This window comes from Bos indicus, chromosome 17, assembly GCF_029378745.1.
Source record: "Bos indicus isolate NIAB-ARS_2022 breed Sahiwal x Tharparkar chromosome 17, NIAB-ARS_B.indTharparkar_mat_pri_1.0, whole genome shotgun sequence".
NCBI classification, from domain to species: Eukaryota; Metazoa; Chordata; class Mammalia; order Artiodactyla; family Bovidae; genus Bos; species Bos indicus.
This window is the reverse complement of record NC_091776.1, coordinates 48,645,296-48,669,852: the sequence shown is the minus strand read 5'-3', so window position 1 is coordinate 48,669,852 and position 24,557 is coordinate 48,645,296. Positions and strand designations below refer to the sequence as shown.

The 24,557-nt window shown below is 42.1% G+C and overlaps 1 protein-coding gene across 1 annotated transcript in view; it reads left to right on the top strand.

Moving 5' to 3' along the window:
- The window catches only part of TMEM132C (transmembrane protein 132C), a 449,116-nt gene that overhangs the window by 262,271 nt on the left and 162,288 nt on the right, over positions 1 to 24,557 (top strand). Inside the window, exon 3 of the mRNA XM_070769360.1 lies at positions 15,714 to 15,860. Coding sequence (XP_070625461.1) covers positions 15,714 to 15,860 — 147 coding nt within the window. The remainder of the gene's footprint in view (positions 1 to 15,713; positions 15,861 to 24,557) is intronic.

Genomic DNA, 24,557 nt, shown 5'->3' with positions numbered 1-24,557 from the left:
CTAGCTCAGGAAGTCACTGGTTGGATGGGGTGATGGCTTTCACAGGATTCCTGATGAGGGGGAGGGAGACAGAAGCCAGCTCATACTACTAAGAACAAAACACGAAACAAGTGTGTTCAGTGTTTTTACTGAACCTTTTGATTCAGTAAAGGACCCTTTTGATTCCTCTTCCCTCCTGTGTTTTGAAAGATGGTATAAAGTTGCATGGATGAAGGAAAACTCTGTGTTTTTTAAGTTATATATCTACTGGTGCTTCCCTCAGTGTGATATGCATGGTCATAGCAAGTGATGTTTTTACGAGATTCATGAACAGACATTTTTTTTGTACCATCTTGTATTTATTTTAATATGCATTTGAAAAAGGAGTTTGGTTTTTTTTAATGAGATAGTCACATATAGTTTCTTTTTAAAATAAATTTGCTAAAGTAAATAAAAAGCGGTAGTTCATTTAAAGAAATATATTAAATGATCCTACATAGAATGTATGAGTATGTCAGCAGTTTGAGGGTGGGACTTGAAGAGACCCAAGTGGATATTTCACATGGATCAGCCCCTGGTACCCAGGGTAGCCACTGTGACTGGAGGAGATGATTGGAGCAGAAGGAGCACCTCTAGTCATCTTAGTTGTATATGGACCTCGATACCAGACAAATGTTTTCTTTTGAGTGCTTGGAAATACTGAAAGTCTCTAAAGTCTCTTTTGTCTGTCCTGTTAGCTTTGTAGGACTTCTCAGGTTACTGGGTGAATAGGGGTATAAATGTATGAGTCTGATTATTTTCTTTTTCTATTTATTGAGGTATAGTTACTTTACAATATTGTATTAGTTTCTGCTGTACAGTGAAGTGAATCATCTATATTTACACATATATCCCCTCCCTCTTGGTCCTTCCTCTCTTTGCCCTCCTACACATCTAGGTCATCACAGCATTGAACTGAGCTCCCTGTGCTATACAGCAGGTTCCTACTAGCTATCTGTTTTACACATGGTAGTATATGGAGAAGGCAATGGCACCCCACTCCAGTACTCTTGCCTGGAAAATCCCATGGACCGAGGAGCCTGGTAGGCTGCAGTCCATGGGGTCGAAAAGAGTCAGACACGACTGAGCGACTTCACTTTCACTTTTCACTTTCATGCATTGGAGAAGGAAATGGCAACCCACTCCAGTGTTCTTGCCTGGAGAATCCCAGGGACAGGGGAGCCTGGTAGGCTGCCGTCTGTGGGGTCGCACAGAGTCGGACACGACTGAAGCGACTTAGCAGCAGCAGCAGCAGCAGTATATGTATGCCAATCCTAGTCTCCCAATTCATCCTGCCCTGCCCCGCCATAGCCACACATCCATTCTCTACTCCTGTGTCTCTATTCCTGCCCAGTAAATATGTTCATCTGTACCATTTTTCTAGATTCCACAGATATGCATTAACATTTGATATTTGTTGCTCTCTTTACAAGTCTTATTATAATGAAAGAGCCAACATCAGTGTACTGTTCCTTTATGTACAGTATGTACCACTTGCAAAATGCCATCCACTCATTTTATTAGTGGCAGAAGCTGCTTTGCATGCCTAGCAGGAAGCTTTCCCACGTCAGTGCCCAGAGTGATGTCAGTGGAGAGTAAACTGACCTGCCTGGCTGGATACAGTGGATGTTGATTGCTCTGCTTGTTTAGTGACGTCATGATTTTGCTTCAGGTGTAGGGGCCAGGCCAGCGGTGGGCTGCTTCAGTGACTGCTGGCTTCCTTTGTCCTAGCCAGCCCCCTGAGAAAGCACGTAACAGAGACCCTGAAGCAAGGTGGAACATTTAGACAGACATTTATCACAAAGAAATTTCTCTGACCTTCCTTCCATCCATTCCATCCTTTGGGGAGGGGGATCCATAGCACTGGGTGCAGATGAGTCTTTTTTTTTTTAATATAAATTTATTTATTTTAATTGGAGGTTAATTACTTTACAATATTGTATTGGTTTTGCCATACATCAACATGAATCCGCCACAGGTATACACATGTTCCCCATCCTGAACCCCCCTCCCTCCACCCTCGCCATACCATCCCTCTGGGTCGTGCCAGTGCACCAGCCCCAAGCAACCAGTATCATGCACTGAACTTGGACTGGCGATTCATTTCATATATGATATTATACATGATTCAATGCCATTCTCCCAAATCATCCCACCCTCTCCCTCTCCCACAGAGTCCAAAAGACTGTTCTATACATCTGTGTCTCTTTTGCTGTCTCACATACAGGGTTATCGTTACCATCTTTCTAAATTCCATATATATGCGTTAGTATACTATATTGGTGTTTTTCTTTCTGGCTTACTTCACTCTGTATAACAGGCTCCAGTTTCATCCACTTTAAAAAAAAAATATTTATATATTTGGGTGCTTCAGGTCTTAGCCGTGGCATGCAGGATCTATGTCGTGTCACACGGGATCTTTCGTTGCAGTACACAGATTTCCTGGCTGTGGTGAGCGAGCTCTGGAGCATGTGGGCTTCAGTAGTTGCTACAAGCAGACTCTCTAGTTGTGATAGTCAGGCTTTTAGTTCTTCTGCAGCATGCAGGATCTTAGTTCCCCAATCAATCAGGGATTGAACCTGCATCCTCTGCATTGCAAGGCAGATTCTTAATCACTGGACCACCAGGGAAGTCCCCAGGTGAGTCCTTTCTCCGCATTATCTAGAGACAGGCAAACCTTTCATTCTCCGATTTGGGGGAACCATTCATTACTTTCCTTTGCTGCAACGTTTCCTTCACCAGCCTGTTGGATAAGCATGCTGCTGATGACTACTCTGAAGTGCCAGTTGTAGATCCCCAAGGACATAAGACATTAAAAAATCCTCTCCATGGCAGAGAAGGGTTAGCACCCCGAGTCTGCATCTTTCTTGAAGGTCTCTAAGGAAAAAACGAATGGAAGATTCCAGCAATGAAGCATCCAGCCTGCCCTCCCTAAAAAACCAACTGGCTTCCTGGGTAGGTGTCTAGTAACTCAGTCCCCACCTTGGGACAAGAACATGCCTGCTCAGTGTTAAGAGAGGTCATGTAAATCAGTGGCTTTCAGCTAAGGATGTAGGGTTAACTACAGAAAATATTTGGCAATGTCTGGAGATATTTTTGGTTGTCACAACTGGGGAAGGATACTACTAGAAGCATACAGAACACTCCCTTTCCCCAAAGCAAAATAGTGTCTGTCCCAAACTATTAATAGGCCAAGGTTGAAAACCCCAGATATCAGTGAATGAAGGAGGGGACTTCAAGAGAGGGCTGTGATGAGCTGCTCTGAAGCACACTTACTGACTTTCTACTGAGGACCACTGCTCTTATCCACCCCATTTCCATTTGGGGCTGTCATCAGATTTCACATCCCAGACCCTCTGTTCTTGCACTTTCTATCCCAGCCTCACTGGGCTCATTGCTGCTCCTACAGCATGGGCCTATACTCTTTTCTAAGCTATGTAACAAATCTCAACAAGTTTGGCAGCCTACAGTAGCATCCATTCATTAGCTCAGGGTACCATGGGTCAGAATTCTCAGTAGGCCCAACTGAATTCTCAGCTCAGGTATCATGGGCTGGAGTCAGTGTATCAGCCAGGCTGTTCCTTGTCTGCAGGCTCTGGGGTTGATTCTGCTTCCAAGAACACTCACTTGGCTGAACTCACTTCTGGCGGCCTTAGGATTGGGGACCCTGTTTCCTTGCTGGCTGTCAGTCAGGGGTTACATTTGGCCACCCTCATTCCTTGGCTCATGGCCCCTTCCATCTTCAAAGCCAGAAACAGCTACCAAATCTCTCATGTAGAATCTCTCTGACATCTCCATCTGCCACCCATTGGAGAAAACTCTACTTTTAAAGGATTGGTGTGATGAGATCAGTTCAGTTCGGTTCAGTCACTCAGTCGTGTCTGACTCTTTGTGATGCCATGAACTGCAGCACGCCAGGCTTCCCTGTCCATCACCAACTCCTGGAGTTTAACCAAACTCATGTCCATTGAGTCAGTGAGGCCATCCAATCATCTCATCCTCTGCCATCCCCTTCTCTTTCCACCTTCAGTCTTTCCCAGCATCAGGGTCTTTTCAAATGAGTCAGCTCTTTGCATCAGGTGGCCAAAGTATTGGAGTTTCAGCTTCAACATCAGTCCTTCCAATGAACACTCAGGACTGATTTCCTTTAGGATGGACTGGTTGGATCTCCTTGCTGTCCAAGGGACTCTCAAGAGTCTTCTCCAACACCACAGTTCAAAAGCATCAATTCTTCAGCGCTCAGCTTTCTTTATAGTCCAACTCTCACATCCATACATGACTACTGGAAAAACCATAGCTTTGACTAGATGGACCTTTGTTCAAACCTCCCTAAACCTGGTTTAGGACTTCATGTTTTTGGCTGTGCTGGATCATCCTTGCTGCTCTTGGGTGTTCTCTAGCTTCGGGTATCAGGTCTAGAGTGGGCAGGCTCAGTAGTTGAGCAGCCAAGCTCAGATGCCCTGTGGCATGTGGGATCTTAGTTTTCCCGACCTAGGACTGAACCTGTGTCCCCTGCATTAGAAGGTGGATGCTTACCCACTGGACCACTCAGGGAAGTCCTTGGTCTGGGACTCGAATTCCCAACTGCAAAAGCCCTTCATGGCAAGGTTAGGGCTTAAGTAACCAGGGACAAGAATTGTGGGCAGCATCTTTAGAGTTCTACCTACCACGGAACCTTCGCAATGAACTTTTCCTGCTGGAAACCACCCCGTTGTCCATTTGATTCTCCCACACCATCTCCCAGTCTTTTCAGAGCAGTCTTCCCCAGCCATCCTATTAAAAATTGCACCCCTTTATTTCATCCCATATTCTCTCCCCAGCTTTCTTTTTCCTCACAACTCTTGACAGCATCTGACATGCTGTTTATTTTGCTTATGTTTTGGTGTAAAGTCTGTCTCTCCCAACTGGGATGTGAGTTTTCCAAATGAAAGAATGGGCTCATTGGATATTCCACACCAAGAATAGCAATTAGTTCTTGTGACACAGCCAATGGTGCTTGCCAAATGAGTAAGCATCATAATGGGTTAAAAAGAAGAAATCCAGATTTTTATATAGAAGCTTTGGATTTTATTTCCATGTTGGCCACTTGTGTTCATCTTCTGGGGCTGCACAAAAATGACCACAGACTGGGTGGCTTAAGTAACAGATGTGTTGTCTCAAAGTTCTGGAAACTGGAAGTCCAAAATCAAGGTAAAGGCAGGCTTGGTTCCTTCATAAGTGTTCTGAGGGATCACCTATGCCAGGCTTCTGTCCTTGGGTTATGGATGACCATCTCCATTTTCACATGGCATTCTCTCTGTATTTTCTTGTTCTTTAGTCACTAAGTCATGTCTGACTCTGGGACCCCATGGACTTTAGCCCACCAGGGTGCTCTGTCTACGGGATTCTCCAGGCAAGAATACTGGAGTGGATTGCCATTTCCTCCTCTATTGGCATCTTCCTTACCCAGAGATCAAACCTGGGTCTTTTGCTTGGCAGCCAGATTCTTTGCCACGAGCCACCTAGGAAGTCCCTCTCTCTGCATACTGTCTGTTATAAATTCCCCCTTCTTATAAGGGACCAATCATCTTGGATTAGTGTTCTTCCTAAAAACTATAACTGGATCACCTCTGTAAAGGCCATATCTCCATGTAAGGTCACATTCGAAGGTATTGGGGGTTACAATTTAACATGAATTTGTAGGGAAACGTACAGTTCAACCCATAGTAGCAGCTATTTATATTTTTCCTTTTCTACCTACTCTGAGGATCAGATTCAGCCCCTCGGCAGCCTTATAGGGCCAGAGACCAAGTGGTACCTTGCTCCCTCCCACAACCCCCACTCAAGACACACAGACACACAAGACACACATGCCAGGATCTATTGCAGCATCTTCTAGAAGTACAATGGCTTTGAGAAGCTTCTAGAGAGTGCTTTTCACATGGTAATTAGAGCTGACCCTGAGATGGATGGCTTGGAAGATGGAAATTAGGCTTCCTGTGTTCAAAAATTTGTACTGAACATTGATTTTCTTTAAGGAACGTTTAATCATCCCTGTATTACACCTGAGTCGGGCACATTTTTGAATAGGGGAGGAAATGTTTAACCACTAGAAAATGTGATCGTATAATAGCATCAATTATAAACATGTGATATACATGCGCCAGCTCAGGTACAGTCAGGCAAGACAGGAAGCACCACCAGGGCTGGTCCACACTTGAGTCCTGTGTTGATGCATCTCAGTATCCCAGTATCCAGGATGGCACCTGCTAGGAAAAGTCGGTCCTCGATATTAACATGATAGAGGAAAAGAACATGTCAGTGTTATTCAGAGCTGTCTCTGAAAATCCCCCACAACCAGCAGCAGCAGCCCTACACACTGGGGCAGGGGTAGGGGGCAGTGTCTGTGGACGACCAGTGAACTAAGGCCATCCCCTTGGCACAGATGATGAAAAAGAGCAAGGTCAATTGCATGACTTTCTCAAGATCATGGAGCTCATCACAGCAGATGCAGGACCAGAAGCTGGGTTTCCTGCATCTGGTTCACTGCCTTCCTCTCCACACTGGATGCTGAAACAAAGGCTGCTCTCACATCACCATGGACCAAGGGCTCCGACTCCTTCCCTAGAAACCAGGCATCCTCATGTTTTATCCTCTAAGCCCACTGTTCTAACACTGACTATCATTGCAAAACTTCTCATCCTGGGTGGGACCCAAATTCCTGCAACAGCTAGTTCTTTGAAGTAAATAGGAACACCCATCGACCTCAGTAAAGAAAACACCTAATTAACAAGATTGGGCCCTTTAAAACCTGTGCCTTCCTCTCATCTCAGCAGCTCATCTCACCACCCAAGTCAGAGATGAAACCAGCCTCTGCACCAGTCAACAAGAATCCTCCTATTTTCTTGAACCATGAAGTGGAAAGAACAATTTGTAGCTTCAGTGAAACCTCCAGTCTTGAGCAAAATTCAGATGCAGCAAAACCCAATTTCAAGTGAAGTCACATTTCATGAGGCAGTCCTTGTGGACAGTCGAGGTGGGAGGCATCCCTGCCTTAGGACAAAGGAGGGGCTTTTATATGCTAATGTGTCTTTAATCTTTGTCACTTAAGCATACCTTGGCCTTCTCAGGGCCATGGTGGCAAGTATGTTTTAGCAAAATCATTTAGCAAATCATTTTAAGGTAAGACTTGGAAGAAGTTTCTAAAGAAAAAGTGCAGCTGCAGCTGATAAGCTCTTGCTGCTCTGTGTGTGATGCGAATTTGCGCACCCCGGGCCTGAAAGGTGGAGATGGGGTTTATCATCACTTCCCACCCTGCTGGTTCCCTTCTGGTAACCACCTTTGCTTGGCAACTTCTCAGTTCAGTTCAGTTGCTCAGTTGTGTCCAACTCTTTGCAACCCTATGGACTGCAGCATGTCAGGCCTCCCTGTCCATCTCCAGCTCCTGGAGTTTACTCAAACTCATGTCCATCGAGTCGGTGATGCCATCTAACCATCTCATCCTCTGTTCCCTACTCCTCTCGCCTTCAATCTTTCCCAGCATCAGGGTCTTTTCAAATGTGAATTCTTCACATCAGGTGGCCAAAGTATCGGAATTTCAGCTTCAACATCAGTCCTTCCAATGAATATTCAGGACTGATTTCCTTTAGGACGGACTGGTTGGATCTCCTTGAAGTCCATGGGGCCCTCAAGAGTCTTCTCCAACACCACAGTTCAAAAGCATCATTTCTTCAGCACTCAGTTTTCTTTATAGTCCAACTCTCACATCCATACATGACTACTAGAAAAACCATAGCTTTGACTAGATGGACCTTTGCTGGCAAAGTAATGTGTCTGCTTTTTAATATGCTATCTAGGTTGGTCACAACTTTCCTTCCAAGGAGTAAGTGTCTTTTAATTTCATGGCTGCAGTCACCATCTGCAGTGATTTTGGAGCCCCAAAAAATAAAGTCTGACACTGTTTCCCCACCTATTTGCCATGAAGTAATGGGACCAGATGCCATAATCTTAGCATTCTGAATGTTGAGTTTTAAGCCAGCTTTATCACTCTCCTCTTTCACCTTCATCAAGAGGCTCTTTAGTTCTTCGTTTTGCCATAACCGTGGTGTCATCTGCATATATGAGGTTATTGATGTCTCTCCTGGCAATCTTAATTCCAGCTTGTGCTTCATCCATTCCAGCATTTCTCATAATGTACTCTGTTCAGTTCAGTTCAGTCGCTCAGTCGTGTCTGACCCTGCGACCCCATGAATCGCAGCACGCCAGGCCTCCCTGTCCATCACCAACTCCCGGAGTTCACTCAGACTCACGTCCATTGAGTCAGTGATGCCATCCAGCCATCTCATCCTCTGTCGTCCCCTTCTCCTCCTGCATATACGTTAAATAAGCAGGGTTACAATATACAGCCTTGATGTATGCCTTTCCCGATTTGGAACCAGTCTGTTGTTCCATGTCCAGTTCTAACTGTTGCTTCCTGACCTACATACAGATTTCTCAAGAGGCAGGTCAGATCGTCTGGTATTCCCACCTCTTTCAGAATTTTCCACAGTTTATTGTGATCCACACACTCAAAGGCTTTGGCATAGTCAATAAAGCAAAAGTAGATATTTTTCTGGAACTCTCTTGCTTTTTCGATGATCCAGTGGATGTTGGCAATTTGATCTCTGGTTCCTCTGCTTTTTCTAAGTGCAGCTTGAACATCTGAAAGTTTACAGTTCATGTATTGTTGAAGCCTGGCTTGAAGAATTTTGAGCATTACTTTGCTAGCATGTGAGATGGGTGCAATTGTGCAGTAGTTTGAGCATTCTTTGGCATTGCCTTTCTTTGGGATTGGAATGAAAACTGACCTTTTCCAGTCCTGTGGCCACTGCTGAGTTTTCCAAATTTGCTGGTATATTGAGTGCAGCACTTTCACAGCATCATCTTTCAGGATTTGAAATAGCTCAACTGGAATTCCATCACCTCCACTAGCTTTGTTCGTAGTGATGTTTTCTAAGGCCCACTTGACTTTACATTTCAGGATGTCTGGCTCTAGGTGAGTGATCACACCATCGTGATTATCTGGGTCATAAAGATCTTTTTTGTACAGTTCTTCTGTGTATTCTTGCCACCTCTTCTTAATATCTTCTGCTTCTGTTAGGTCCATACCATTTCTGTCCTTTATTGAGCCCATCTGCATGAAATGTTCCCTTAGTATCTCTAATTTTCTTGAAGGGATCTTTAGTCTTTCCCATTCTATTGTTTTCCTCTATTTCTTTGTACTGATCACTGAGGAAGGCTTTCTCATCTCTCCTTGCTATTCTTTGGAACTCTGCATTCAAATGGGTATATCTTTTCTTTTCTCCTTTGCCTTTTGCTTCTGTTCTTTTCATAGCTATTTGTAAGGCCTCCTCAGACAACCATTTTGCCTTTTTGCATTTCTTTTTCTTGGGGATGGGCTTGATCCCTGCTTTCTGTACAGTGTCACAAACCTCTGTCCATAGTTTCAGGCACTCTGTCTATCAGATCTAAGCCCTTAAATCTATTTCTCACTTCCACTGTATAATCATAAGGAATTTGATTTAGGTCATACCTGAATGGTCTAGTGGCTTTCTCTACTTTATTCAATTTAAGTCTGAATTTGGCAATAAGGAGTTCATGATCTGAGCCACAGTCAGCTCCTGGTCTTGTTTTTGCTGACTGTTTAGAGCTTCTCCATCTTTGGCTGCAAACAGTGTAATCAATCTGATTTTGGTGTTGACCATCTGGTGATGTCCATGTATAGAGTCTTCTCTTGTGTTGTTGGAAGAGGGTGTTTACTATGACCAGCGTGTTCTCTTGGCAAAACTCTGTTAACCTTTGCCCTGCTTCATTCTGTACTCCAAGGCCAAATTTGCCTGTTATTCCAGGTGTTTCTTGACTTCCTACTTTTGCATTCCAGTCCCCTATAATGAAAAGAACATCTTTTTTGGGTGTTAGTTCTAGAAAGTCTTGTAGGTCTTCATAGAACCATTCAACTTCAGCTTCTTCAGCATTACTGGTCAGGGCATAGACTTGGATTACTGTGGTATTGAATGGTTTGCCTTGGAAACAAACAGAGATCATTATGTCATTTTTGAGATTGCATCCAAGTACTGCATTTTGGACTCTTTTGTTGACTATGATGGCTACTCCATTTCTTCTAAGGGATTCTTGTCCACAGTAGTAGATATAATGGTCATCTGAGTTAAATTCACCCATTCCAGTCCATTTTAGTTCGCTGATTCCTAAAATGTTAACGATCACTCTTGCCATCTCCTGTTTGACCACTTCCAAATTGCCTTGATTCATGGAGCTAACATTCCAGGTTCCTGTGCAATTTGTTCTTTACAGCATGGGACTTTACTTCCACCACCAGTCACATCCACAACTGGGTGTTGTTTTTGCTTTGGCTCTGTCTCTTCTTTCTTTCTGGAGTTATTTCTTCACTCATCTCGAGTAGCATATTGGGCACCTACCAGCCTGGGTAGTTCATCTTTCATTGTCCTGTCTTTTTGCCTTTTCATACTGTTCATGGGTTCTCAAGGCAAGAATACTGAAGTAGTTTGCCATTTCCTTCACCAGTGGTCCGCGTTTTGTCAGAACTCTCCACCATGACCCGTCCATCTTGGGTGGACCTATACAGCATGGCTCATAGTGTCATTGAGTTAGACAAGGCTGTGGACCATGTGATCAGGTTAGCTTTCTGTGATTGTGGTTTTCAATCTGTCTGCCCTCTGATGAAGAAGGATAAAAGGCTTATGGAAGCTTCCTGATGGGAGAGACTGACTGAGGGGGAAACTTTGTCTTGTTCTGACGGGTGGGTCCATGCTCAGTAAATCTTGCCTGTTAATTATTCACAGCAATTTATCTCCTCCAACTTGTAAGGTTAGCAGGACAGGGCTGTGTGCATGTATAATTTTTTAAACTATTCCTTTCATAAGATAACTTTGCATGTAGTTTAAGAAATCAAATAATTCTGCAGAGTTTGTTGGTAAAAACTGTATCTAGCATTCTCAAAGTGGCAAAATTACAGGAATAGAGAACAGATCAGAGTCTGTGGGGGCTAAGTGGTGGGCGGGCATGACTATTAAGGAGTAACATTAGGGAGTGTCTTTATGGTGGTGGAATTCTTCTGTGTTCTGGTGTCGTGATGATTCCTTTAATCTACACATGTGATATGATTTTTATAGAACTACACCACTCCCCCCCCAAAATGCAGGTGACAGATGTAGAGAACAGGTTTGTGGTTGCCAAGGGGGATGGGAATAGCAGAGGGATACATTGGGAGTTTAGGATTAGCAGATGCAAACTATCTGACACAGAACAGTAAGCAACAAGGTCCTACTGTATGGCACAGGGAACTCTATTCAGTATCCAGTGATAAACCATAATGGAAAAGAATGTGAAAAAGAATATATGCATATTTATATATCTATATTTATATATATATATATATATATATATATATATATAGTACATAATGGAATCACTTTGCTATACAGCAGATATTAACACCACATTGTAAACCAACTATACTTCAGTAAAATATTTTTATAAAAGTGCACATGAATACCAGTGACATGTAAACAGGGTGTGAATGTCAGTTCATAGCATGGTAGCAGCGTCAGTGTCCTGGTTTTGAAAATGTACTATGACCACGTATGAGAACATTACAGGGGGAAGCTGGGGGAAGGTGTATAAGAATTCTTTACTTCCTGTTAATCTCAAACTATCAACCTATTTCAAAATTACAAATTATTTTGCAAAAAAATAGTGCAGTATGTTGTTCCCTTCTACAGCCTTTCTCCACATACAGAAGCAAAATTCCTACTTGTTTGGCATTTATGGCATCACTAAGCAACATAAGGTTGATCATTCTTCATTTTTAAAAATTTATTTCATTAAAGTGTTGTGTTACTTTCTGCTGCACAACAAAGGGATTTAGTTTTACATATATATACAATCTTTTTCATATTCTTTTTCATTATGGTTTATCGTAAGATGTTGTATAGAATTCCCTGTGCTCTGCAGTAAGACCTTGTTTTTTTTATTTATCTTATATACACTAGTTTGCATCTGCTAATCCCAATCTCCCAAACCATCCCTCCCTCATTCATTTGTTTAGCTTTAGGCAATAGCTATAAAATATTTCACTATGAAGAATAAGAATCTATCTTTTCTCCCCATCTTTTCTGTGTCTCCATCTCACCATTAATACTTTTTATTTAGATTATCTAGATTAATAATCTGTTTAAAATATTATAAGTACGTGTACTAATCACAGTAAAACCAAGTATTAAATAATGATGACTCTTCTGCATAATAATGGTGTAGTCCCAAAATTAAAAACTAATTTGGTTTTATTATTTTTCTTCATTTTCTGTGTTTGGTTCTTATTTAGTCTCCAACTCTTTGCTCTTATTTAGTCCCCAATCTCCATTATATCTCCATTCAAATATTTTCACATCGACTTTACAAGGAAATTTGCAGTTTCCTGGAGACCTCATAGACAGACTCTTGTCCACGCTGGTGCTCAGCTATTATCCAGGACCTCTGTTCACCATGAACCTACTGTGCATCTGTCATGTTTTTTTTATCTTCACTTCCTGGGTCTCACAATTTCTTTCTATATTTACCCCCTTGTTTGATGGAGCACATCCTCAAGTAGTTTTCTGAGCAAGGGTGTAGGAAGTCAATTTTTGGAGAACTTGCATATCCGAAATGTTTTCTTCATCAGTAGGCTGGATATCAAATGGTAGGTTGGAAATCATTTCCACTTTGATTTTTGAAGATTTTTAAAATTTTTCTTTCTCTAACTGTGGCAAGTAGGGGGCTACTCATTGTGGCGGCTTCCCTTATTGCAGAGAATGTGTTCTAGGAAGGCTGGGCTTCAGTAGCTGTGGCACACAGGCTTGGTTGACGTGCAGCATGTGGGATCTTCCCAGACCAGGGATGGAAGCCATGTCCCCTGCATTGGCAGGTGGATTCTTAACCACTGGACCACCAGGGAAGTCCTGAAGGTATTTTTGATCACCTTCTAGTTCCCAGAGTGACTGTGGTGAATCTTGTATCCATTCTGATGCCTGATCCTTTCTCGGTCTGGAGGACTGCAGAATTCACCTATCTGTGTTCAGTGTCCTGAGCTGTATCAGTCCTCTGTCTTGGGTTCATCACCCAGTTAGACCTTCCTATTTGGACACCACTATCCTTTCATTTGGGTAAATTTCTTTCAATTACTGCGTTGGTGATTCCTGCTCTCCCTTTTGTGTGTTTTTATATTGCTCAGATGTTGAACCTCAAAGTAATTCTCTTCCATTTCTTTTTTTTTTTCCTACTTCCTAAAACATATGTCTTCAACTCTATCCATCAACCGTTCCACTGACTTTCCATTTCTGTGTGTGTTAGTCACTCAGTCGTGTTTGACTCTGTGCAGCCTCACAGACTGTAGCCCACCAGGCCCCTCTGCCCATGGGATTCTCCAGGCAAGAATATTGGAGTGGGTTGCCATTTCCTTCTCCAATTCTGCTGTACTATTTTTTAATTTCCAAGGGCTCATTTCTTTCCCCTTTTGGGTTTACTAGATAGCAGTCTGTTTTTGTTTCAGGACTGCAGTATCTTCTCTGATGGCTCTGTGAATGTGAACGATTGTGTATTTTGCTAATTTTGGTCTTTCCTGCATAGGCTATATTTTCTACAGATTTCTTTTGCTTTCTTTTTTTTTTTTTTTCACTTTGTTCCCTGTGTCATGTAGAAACTTTTCTCAGAGTCCTAAGCTTCTTGATTCTTATTTGCTCATGTAAAGAAAAAATGAGGGCCTAAAAATCCATTAGAAGCTCTGAGTCCATGAGTGGGGCTTGCTGACTACAAGCTTTACTGAACAGCAACCTGGCTGGCTGGTTGGAGAGGCTGCAGGACCAGTACCTGATGATCTAGAATATGGTATTTCTCCCAGAGGGTGAAAGTCCAGCTTTGGGGACAAAGTCCCAGGAATCTCTGAGTTTGGTGTGCACTGTGTCACGTGACTCCACACATGTTTTGCGGCATGGTAACCCGAGTCTCGGGTCTTCATGGTCCCTCAGGCCTGATGGGGAGTCTGGCAGCCACCCTGTTAGAGGGAAACAGAAGGGCATTTATATCTGGCTTCTTCGTAAACACACTTTTCGCTAATCCTCCATATTTTAGCCCTCATAGACTCCCACTTTTAGTGGTCCCACTGAGACGGGGAGGTTTCATGGTCTAAACTCTATCTGTCCTTAGCTATTCTCGCCGACAGCTCACAACTTACTTTGGAAGTTCAGCTGATGATTTCACCCCGTTGGACATCAGCGTTCAGGTCTCCAAGTCATTTACATTTGCTTCGTCTCTCCTCCTTATCTTCCTGGGTCTTTAAAAATAGTCCCTTCGTACTGCCCTAGTGGTCCAGTGGGTAAGACTCTGCCTGCCAGTGCAGGGGACATGAGTTCGGTCCTTGGTCCAGAAAAATCACACAGGCCAGGGGGCAGTCAAGCCTGTGTGCCAGCTACTGAAACTCACATGTCCTGGAGCCCATGCTCCACAAGAGAAGCCACTGCCATGAGTAGCCCACACACAACTAGAGAGTCGCCCCCTCACGGCAACCAGAGAAAGCCCACATGCAGCAATGAAGACTCGGTGCCACCAAAAATGAACAAGATAAAATAAAAAATTTTTTTAAAAAATAAAATAAAAATAAAAATAGTCCCCTCAACTTCCCTTTAAATGGAATTTGGGAAGAAAGGAAAAGTAGGTATTTGTGTTCAATCTGCTGCTTTTCTCACCAGTTTATTGATGGGAAGACTGAGGTTCAGAAAGGCTAAGAGATGTGGCCAAAACAACAATTCTAAGAGAAGCACTTTGTCTTTTTAAAAAGTCCATGGATAGTGTATTCAGCCGAGCTTATTTCCAGAGGAGACCTGGCAGGTCACATGAAGCAGGTCAGGGACCTCCCTGGAGCAATACAACAATAACATTTATTAAGTGCTTGTTGTATACCTGGCACTGTTCTGATTTCTTTATATATGTTATTAATAATACATTTCATCATCACAACAGCTTTATAGCATAGGTTACTATTAACATATCCATTTACAGAGGAAGAAAGTAAGACACAAAGAGTTTATTATTTATCCAAAGTCACATAGCTACAAAGTGGAGAAAGCAGCGTGTGCACCTCCACCAGGGGTTCTGAACCTGGGCACATTGGGCACTTGGAACTTGTTAACTCGTGTTGGGGGACACTGTTCTGTGCCTTGGGAGGCTCTTTTAGCTGCTCCCTAGATGCCAGCCCTACCCCCATAGTTGAGACAACCAAAGATGTCTCCAGACATCAGCACGTGGTCCCTGCAGGACATAGCCACCCCTGATTGACAATGACTAGCCTGTGCAGATGTGCTTTTCTCCTGACCCCTTGGCTGTGCTACTCCTTGGTTTGGGGGTCTGTCGGGGGGCCCTCTTCCCTCATCAGATCTGAACAGCAAATTCCACGATTCCTGGGTCTGTGGGAAGATCCCCGCCCACTCCAATCACCAATCCTCATCCTACCCCTCTAGGACCCCTTGTCTGTGGGTGCCACTGGATATGAAATAAAAGAAGAAAAATGAAAAGGCAGGGCGCTCAGCTGAGTGGAGCATGGGCGCATTTGGAAAGGCCGAGTCATTAATCTCTCGGTTCTCTCTCTCTTGCCCTCTTCATCTCCGCAGAGCCAAGGTGAAGAAGGGGGTGAACATCCTGAGCACGCGGACCAGCGAGCCTCGGCAGTGGGACGTCAAGCAGGAGATGGGGAACGGAGGCAAACACGCCACCACCGCTGTGGTGTGCCAGCGACTGGCGCCAGGCGCGCGCAACAGGTAAGAGGGAGGGGCTCCCTCTCGATTGGTGACCCAGGCTTCCAAGACCCGTTCTCCACCTAAGAGCCCTGCCTTAGACTCACGTTAACCACTGCTTAGTCGAGCTGTCACACCTTGGTTCGACAATCTGGAGACACTTAACATCACCAGCAGGACCTTTTGGCATCTCCGGTAGGAAGGACAGGGCCCTGATTCCCAGGGTCTCTCCTCTTCGGGTTTTGAAACAGAGATTAGCTTGCAAGGTCTAGTCTGCTTTGTTCAGGCTCATTCATTCTCCTCATATACACTCATGTCCTGGAGGCTGTGGCATCTCCGGTTGCCCTTGCTTATCAGAGGCTGCTTTCTTACAACGTGTTCGCCCTTTGTGCAAAGTGTGTGATTCTGTGATTTATACTAAGAAATACATATTTGGTCTTTGTGCCTGTTCCTGGCACAGAGCTCTGAAAACCCTTGGACTTTACAAGGATGAGAACATCAAAGTGACTCTTGTTTATGTCAATAAGGTGACTTTTGGAAAGCCTCCTAGTTCACCTTAAGATGCAGGCTGGTTGCCAGGGGAACCAAGGCTGTGATTAGAAGCCTGGAGTATTCAGCCCCACCTCCTGGCCTCCTGGGTGGAGAGGGGAACTGAAGACTGAGTTCAGTAGCCAGTGGCCAATATGAGTTAATCAATGGTGCTCATGGAATGAAGCCTCTTTAAAAACAAAACAAAAGACTGAGTTTGGAGAGCTTCCGGGGTGGTGATCAGGTGGAGACCCAGGGACAGTAGCACCTGGAGAGGGCCTGGGAACTTGCCCATACCTCGCTCTGTGCGTGTCTTTCATCTGGCTATTCCTGAGTTATAGCCTTTCATAATAACCAGTATTTTAGTAAGCGAAGTGTTTCTCTGAGTTCTGTGAGCCACTCTAGCTAATTAAAGGAACCCAAGGAGGGGGTCATGGGATCCTTCGATCTATAATAGATCGGTCAGAAGCATAGGTAACAAGCTGGGCTTGCAGTTGGCATCTGAAGGTGGGAGTGGTCTCATGGAACTGAGCCCTCAACCTTTGGGATCAGACACTGTCAGTAGAGAGTGTCAGAATTGAGTTGAATTGTAGGACAGCCAGCTGGTCAGAGAATTGTGTGGTGGTGGTGGAAAAAAAGACACACATCAGAACTGGTGTCAGGATCATAAAGGATTAGACTTAGTCTTCAGTGAAGAGGAATATCAAAATGAAAGCTGACTCTCAGTGGCAACAATGCATAAAGGATGCTCTGTGAGCTTCTAGATAGACATCCTGGATTATTATTTAACATAATTGCTTTCCCTGTATAAAATCAACACTTACTCATCTGAGAATATTTGTGAAAATAGTTAGACAAGAAAGAAACTAAAATGATGTATCAGTATCTCTTCTACCTAGGGACTTCCCAGGTGATGCTAATGGTGATGAACCGAACTGCTAATGCAGGAGACGTAAGAGACATGGGTTCGATCCCATGTCTTGATCGGGAAGATCCCCTGGGGGAGGCATGGCAACCCACTTCAGTATTCTTACCTGGAGTATTCTACAGACAGAGGAGCCTGGCGGTCTACAGTCCATAGGGTCGTGTAGAGTCAGACACAACTGAAGTGACTTAATATGCACACACGCATCACTTCTACCTAAGGATAATCCACTGCTAATATGTTGGTTCATTTTCTTCCCACATATTATACATAGATAACATTTGTGTATAATAAATATGTAGTAGATTTATTTTTTTTAACAAATCTGGTATCATAGTATATATCCTGTTGCTTAATATCTTAAACATTTCATACACACACACACACACACACACACACACACACACACATTGTGTGTGCTCAGTCACTCAGTAGTGTCTGACTCTGCAGCCCTGTGGACTGTAGCCCACCTCTGTCCATGGGATTCTCCAGGCAAAAATACCAGAATGAGTTGCCATGCCCTTCTTCAGGGGATCTTCCTGACCCAGAAATCAAACTTGCATCTCTTGCATCTCCTGCATCAGCAGGTGAATTCTTTACCATCAGTGCCACCATGGCCAATATGTATATATTTATATATAAATATATAGTCGACTTGGCCATTTCTTTTTTGCTTAAGGTGGCTTCTTCGACTTGTCCATTTCTCTTTTGCTTAAGGTGGCTTCTTAGAATCAAAAAGTTTGATTGTGTTTTAGGGCTCTTGATACAGTCTGTCAGTGTGTTTTCTTGACGGGATTAACTATATATATATATATATATTGCCCATGCCATGCAACATGTGGGATCTTTGTCCCCAACCAGGGATCAAACCCCTGCCCCCTGCAAGTCCCTAAATTTCACTTATATTGATAACATCTTCCTTTGACATTATTTCCTCAAAAAACTTTTAAGATTCCATCACATAGATTTCAAAGAAGGCAATGGTAACCCACTCCAGTACTCTTGCCTGGAAAATCCCATGGATGGAGGAGCCTGGTGGGCTGCCATCTATGGGGTCGCACAGAGTCAGACATGACTGAAGCGACTTAGCAGCAGCAGCACATAGATTTAACTCTACATTAATCACTATATCCATATTTGAGGATATTTAACTTGTTTCCAAGTTGGATTCTTATAGATAATGCAGCACTAAACTACCTTCCTGGAGAAGGCAATGGCAACCCACTCCAGCACTCTTGCCTAGAGAATTCTGTGGACAGGGGAGCCTGGTAAAGCTACTGTCCATGGGGTCACACAGAGTCAGACACAACTGAAGCGACTTAGCATGCATGCATGCAAACTACCTTCCACAGGCAGGAGACAACTTGTCCACTTTTGTTTTGCTTAAGGTGGCTTCTTAGACTCAAAAAGTTTGATCATTTTTTAGTGATGCAGTCTGTCAGCATCTTTTCTTGAAGGGATTAGCACTATAGGAAGAAATATCCAGTTCCATTATTGGACATATTTTCTTCAGTGAATGCGCCAAGGCTGCCAAGAAAAACTCTGCAAATGCTCCACTTCATTGAGAAACACCCAGTTCTTTTACTTGTAAAACTTCTTACTCCATCCTGCCTTCATTGTGCAGCCAAAAAACACATCTGGTGTCCTGAACAGCTTACTAGATCAAACACCAGCCTTCACCATCATGCTCCCAAGAAAGATTCTTAGTACATCTCGGGGTGAGGGTTGAGTGTCCAAATGTCTCAACTTGTGAAAACATGGTCAGAAGGAGATGTGTGCACGGGTCCCTTGCTCTAAGCAGAAGAACAGAAATTGAATTAAATCTCCTGAATCAAATGCACATAAAATCTAATTAACCCCACAAGATTAGTGTTGATTATGCAGATTAAAGGGAATGTGTTCATTAGCAGGCAGTGGATTTATGTATGTAAATAGCCCTTTTTATTTATTTATTTAAATTTTATTTTATTTTTAAACTTTACATAATTGTATTAGTTTTGCCAAATATCAAAATGAATCCGCCACAGGTATACATGTGTTCCCCATCCTGAACCCTCCTCCCTCCTCCCTCCCCATACCATCCCTCTGGGTCGTCCCAGTGCTCTAGCCCCAAGCATCCAGTATTGTGCATCGAACCTGGACTGGCATCTCGTTTCATACATGATATTTTACATGTTTCAATGCCATTCTCCCAAATCTTCCCACCCTCTCCCTCTCCCATAGAGTCCATAAGACTGTTCTATACATCAGTGTCTCTTTTGCTGTCTCGTACACAGGGTTATTGTTATCATCTTTCTAAATTCCATATATATGTGTTAGTATACTGTATTGGTGTTTTTCCTTCTGGCTTACTTCACTCTGTATAATAGGCTCCAGTTTCATCCACCTCATTAGAACTGATTCAAATGTTTTCTTTTTAATGGCTGAGTAATACTCCATTGTGTATATGTACCATAGCTTTCTTATCCATTCATCTGCTGATGGACATCTAGGTTGCTTCCATGTCCTGGCTATTATAAACAGTGCTGCGATGAACATTGGGGTACACGTGTCTCTTTCCCTTCTGGTTTCCTCAGTGTGTATGCCCAGCAGTGGGATTGCTGGATCATAAGGCAGTTCTATTTCCAGTTTTTTAAGGAATCTCCACACTGTTCTCCATAGTGGCTGTACTAGTTTGCATTCCCACCAACAGTGGAAGAGGGTTCCCTTTTCTCCACACCCTCTCCAGCATTTATTATTTGTAGACTTTTGGATCGCAGCCATTCTGACTGGTGTGAAATGGTACCTCATCGTGGTTTTGATTTGCATTTCTCTGATAATGAGTGATATTGAGCATCTTTTCATGTGTTTGTTAGCCACCTGTATGTCTTCTTTGGAGAAATGTCTATTTAGTTCTTTGGCCCATTTTTTGATTGGGTCATTTATTTTTTGGAGTTGAGCTGTAGGAGTTGCTTGTATATTTTTGAGATTAGTTGTTTGTCAGTTGCTTCATTTGCTATTATTTTCTCTCATTCTGAATGCTGTCTTTTCACCTTGCTAATAGTTTCCTTTGATGTGCAGAAGCTTTTAAGGTTAATTAGGTCCCATTTGTTTATTTTTGCTTTTATTTCCAATATTCTGGGAGGTGGGTCATAGAGGATCCTGCTGTGATGTATGTCAGAGAGTGTTTTGCCTATGTTCTCCTCTAGGAGTTTTATAGTTTCTGGTCTTACGTTTAGATCTTTAATCCATTTTGAGTTTATTTTTGTGTATGGTGTTAGAAAGTGTTCTAGTTGCATTCTTTTACAAGTGGTTGACCAGATTTCCCAGCACCACTTGTTAAAGAGATTGTCTTTAATCCATTGTATATTCTTGCCTCCTTTGTCAAAGATAAGGTGTCCATATGTGTGTGGATTTATCTCTGGGCTTTCTATTTTGTTCCATTGATCTATATTTCTGTCTTTGTGCCAGTACCATACTGTCTTGATAACTGTGGCTTTGTAGTAGAGCCTGAAGTCAGGTAGGTTGATTCCTCCAGTTCCATTCTTCTTTCTCAAGATCGCTTTGGCTATTCAAGGTTTTTTGTATTTCCATACAAATTGTGAAATTACTTGTTCTAGCTCTGTGAAGAATACTGTTGGTAGCTTGATAGGGATTGCATTGAATCTATAAATTGCTTTGGGTATTATACTCATTTTCACTATATTGATTCTTCCAATCCATGAACATGGTATATTTCTCCATCTATTAGTGTCCTCTTTGATTTCTTTCACCAGTGTTTTATAGTTTTCTATATATAGGTCTTTGGTTTCTTTAGGTAGATATACTCCTAAGTATTTTATTCTATCCGTTGCAATGGTGAATGGAATTGTTTCCTTAATTTCTCTTTCTGTTTTCTCATTATTAGTGTATAGGAATGCAAGGGATTTCTGTGTGTTGATTTTACATCCTGCAACTTTACTATAGTCATTGATTAGTTCTAGTAATTTTCTGGTGGAGTCTTTAGGGTTTTCTGTGTAGAGGGTCATGTCATCTGCAAATAGTGAGAGTTTTACTTCTTCTTTTCCAATTTGGATTCCTTTTATTTCTTTTTCTGCTCTGATTGCTGTGGCCAAAACTTCCAAAACTATATTGAATAGTAATGGTGAAAGTGGGCACCCTTGTCTTGTTCCTGACTTTGGAGGAAATGCTTTCAATTTTTCACCACTGAGGATAATGTTTGCTGTGGGTTTGTCATATATAGCTTTTATTATGTTGAGGTATGTTCCTTCTATTCCTGCTTTCTGGAGAGTTTTTATCATAAATGGGTGTTGAATTTTGTCAAAGGCTTTCTCTGCATCTATTGAGATAATCATATGGTTTTTATTTTTCAATTTGTTAATGTGGTGTATTACATTGATTGATTTGCGGATATTGAAGAATCCTTGCATCCCTGGGATAAAGCCCACTTGGTCATGGTGTATGATCTTTTTAATGTGTTTTTGGATTCTGATTGCTAGAATTTTGTTAAGGATTTTTGCATCTATGTTCATCAGTGATATTGGCCTGTAGTTTTCTTTTTTTGTGGCATCTTTGTCAGGTTTTGGTATTAGGGTGATGGTGGCCTCATAGAATGAGTTTGGAAGTTTACCTTCCTCTGCAATTTTCTGGAAGAGTTTGAGCAGGATAGGTGTTAGCTCTTCTCTAAATTTTTGGTAGAATTCAGCTGTGAAGCCGTCTGGACCGGGGCTTTTGTTTGCTGGAAGATTGTTGATTACAGTCTCAATTTCCGTGCTTGTGATGGGTCTGTTAAAATTTTCTATTTCTTCCTGGTCCAGTTTTGGAAAGTTGTACTTTTCTAAGAATTTGTCCATTTCTTCCACGTTGTCCATTTTATTGGCATATAATTGTTGATAGTAGTCTCTTAGATCCTTTGTATTTCTGTGTTGTCTGTTGTGATCTCTCCATTTTTGTTTCTAATTTTATTGATTTGATTTTTCTCCCTTTGTTTCTTGATGAGTCTGGCTAATGGTTTGTCAATTTTATTTATCCTTTCAAAGAACCAGCTTTTGGTTTTGTTGATTTTTGCTATGGTCTCTTTTGTTTCTTTTGCATTTATTTCTGCTCTAAGTTTTAAGATTTCTTTCCTTCTACTAACCCTGGGGTTCTTAATTTCTTCCTTTTCTAGTTGCTTTAGGTGTAGAGTTAGGTTATTTATTTGACTTTTTTCTTGTTTCTTGAGGTGTGCCTGTATTTTTATGAACTTTCCCCTTAGGACTGCTTTTACTGTGTCCCACAGGTTTTGGGTTGTTGTGTTTTCATTTTCATTCGTTTCTATGCAAATTTTGATTTCTTTCTTGATTTCATCTGTGATTTGTTGGTTATTCAGCAGCGTGTTGTTCATCCTCCATATGTTGGAATTTTTAATAGTTTTTCTCCTGTAATTGAGATCTAATCTTACTGCATTGTGGTCAGAAAAGATGCTTGGAATGATTTCTATTTTTTTGAATTTACCAAGGCTAGGTTTATGGCCCAGGATGTGATCTATCCTGGAGAAGGTTCCATGTGCGCTTGAGAAAAAGGTGAAATTCATTGTTTTGGGATGAAATGTCCTATAGATATCAATTAGGTCTAACTGGTCTATTGTATCGTTTAAAGTTTGTGTTTCCTTGTTAATTTTCTGTTTAGTTGATCTATCCATAGGTGTGAGTGGGGTATTAAAGTCTCCCACTATTATTGTGTTATTGTTAATTTCTCCTTTCATACTTGTTAGCATTTGTCTTACATATTGCGGTGCTCCCGTGTTGGGTGCATATATATTTATAATTGTTATATCTTCTTCTTGGATTGATCCTTTGATCATTATGTAGTGACCATCTTTGTCTCTTTTCACAGCCTTTGTTTTAAAGTCTATTTTATCTGATATGAGTATTGCTACTCCTGCTTTCTTTTGGTCACTATTTGCATGGAAAATCTTTTTCCAGCCCTTCACTTTCAGTCTGTATGTGTCCCCTGTTTTGAGGTGGGTCTCTTGTAGACAACATATGTAGGGGTCTTATTTCTGTATCCATTCAGCCAGTCTTTGTCTTTTGGTTGGGGCATTCAACCCATTTACGTTTAAGGTAATTACTGATAAGTATGATCCCGTTGCCATTTACTTTATTGTTTTGGGTTCGAATTTATACACTGTTTTTGTGTTTCCTGTCTAGAGAATATCCTTTAGTATTTGTTGGAGAGCTGGTTTGGTGGTGCAGAATTCTCTCAGCTTTTGCTTGTCTGAAAAGCTTTTGATTTCTCCTTCATACTTGAATGAGATCCTTGCTGGGTACAATAATCTGGGCTGTAGGTTATTTTCTTTCATCATTTTAAGTATGTCTTGCCATTCCCTCCTGGCTTGAAGAGTTTCTATTGAAAGATCAGCTGTTATCCTTATGGGAATTCCCTTGTGTGTTATTTGTTGTTTTTCCCTTGCTGCTTTTAATATTTGTTCTTTGTGTTTGATCTTTGTTAATTTGATTAATATGTGCCTTGGGGTGTTTCGCCTTGGGTTTATCCTGTTTGGGACTCTCTGGGTTTCTTGGACTTGGGTGATTATTTCCTTCCCCATTTTAGGGAAGTTTTCAACTATTATCTCCTCAAGTATTTTCTCATGGTCTTTCTTTTTGTCTTCTTCTTCTGGAACCCCTATTATTCGAATGTTGTAGCATTTAATATTGTCCTGGAGGTCTCTGAGATTGTCCTCATTTCTTTTAATTCATTTTTCTTTTATCCTCTCTGATACATTTATTTCTACCATTCTATCTTCTAATTCACTAATCCTATCTTCTGCCTCTGTTATTCTACTATTTGTTGCCTCCAGAGTGTTTTTAATTTCATTTATTGCATTATTCATTATATATTGACTCTTTTTTATTTCTTCTAGGTCCTTGTTAAACCTTTCTTGCATCTTCTCAATCCTTGTCTCCAGGCTTAAATAGCCCTTTTTAAAAAAAGGTTTATTTTCATTTATTTATGGCCATGCTGGGTCTTCTTTGCTGCACTCAGGCTTTCTTTAGTTGCAGCAAGTGGAGGCTACTCTCTAGTTGCAGTGTCCAGGCTTTTCACTGTGGTGGCTTCTCTTGTGGAGGACAAAGATCTAGAACACAGGCTCAGTAGTTGTGGCACACAGGCTTAGCTGTCCTACAGCACGTGGAATCTTCCCAGACCAGGGATTAACCCATGGCCCTTACATTGACAGGAGGAATCTTACCACTTTACCACCTGGGAAACTGTGAGGATATCTCACTAGGCTATAATCACAGTGTCGGTCA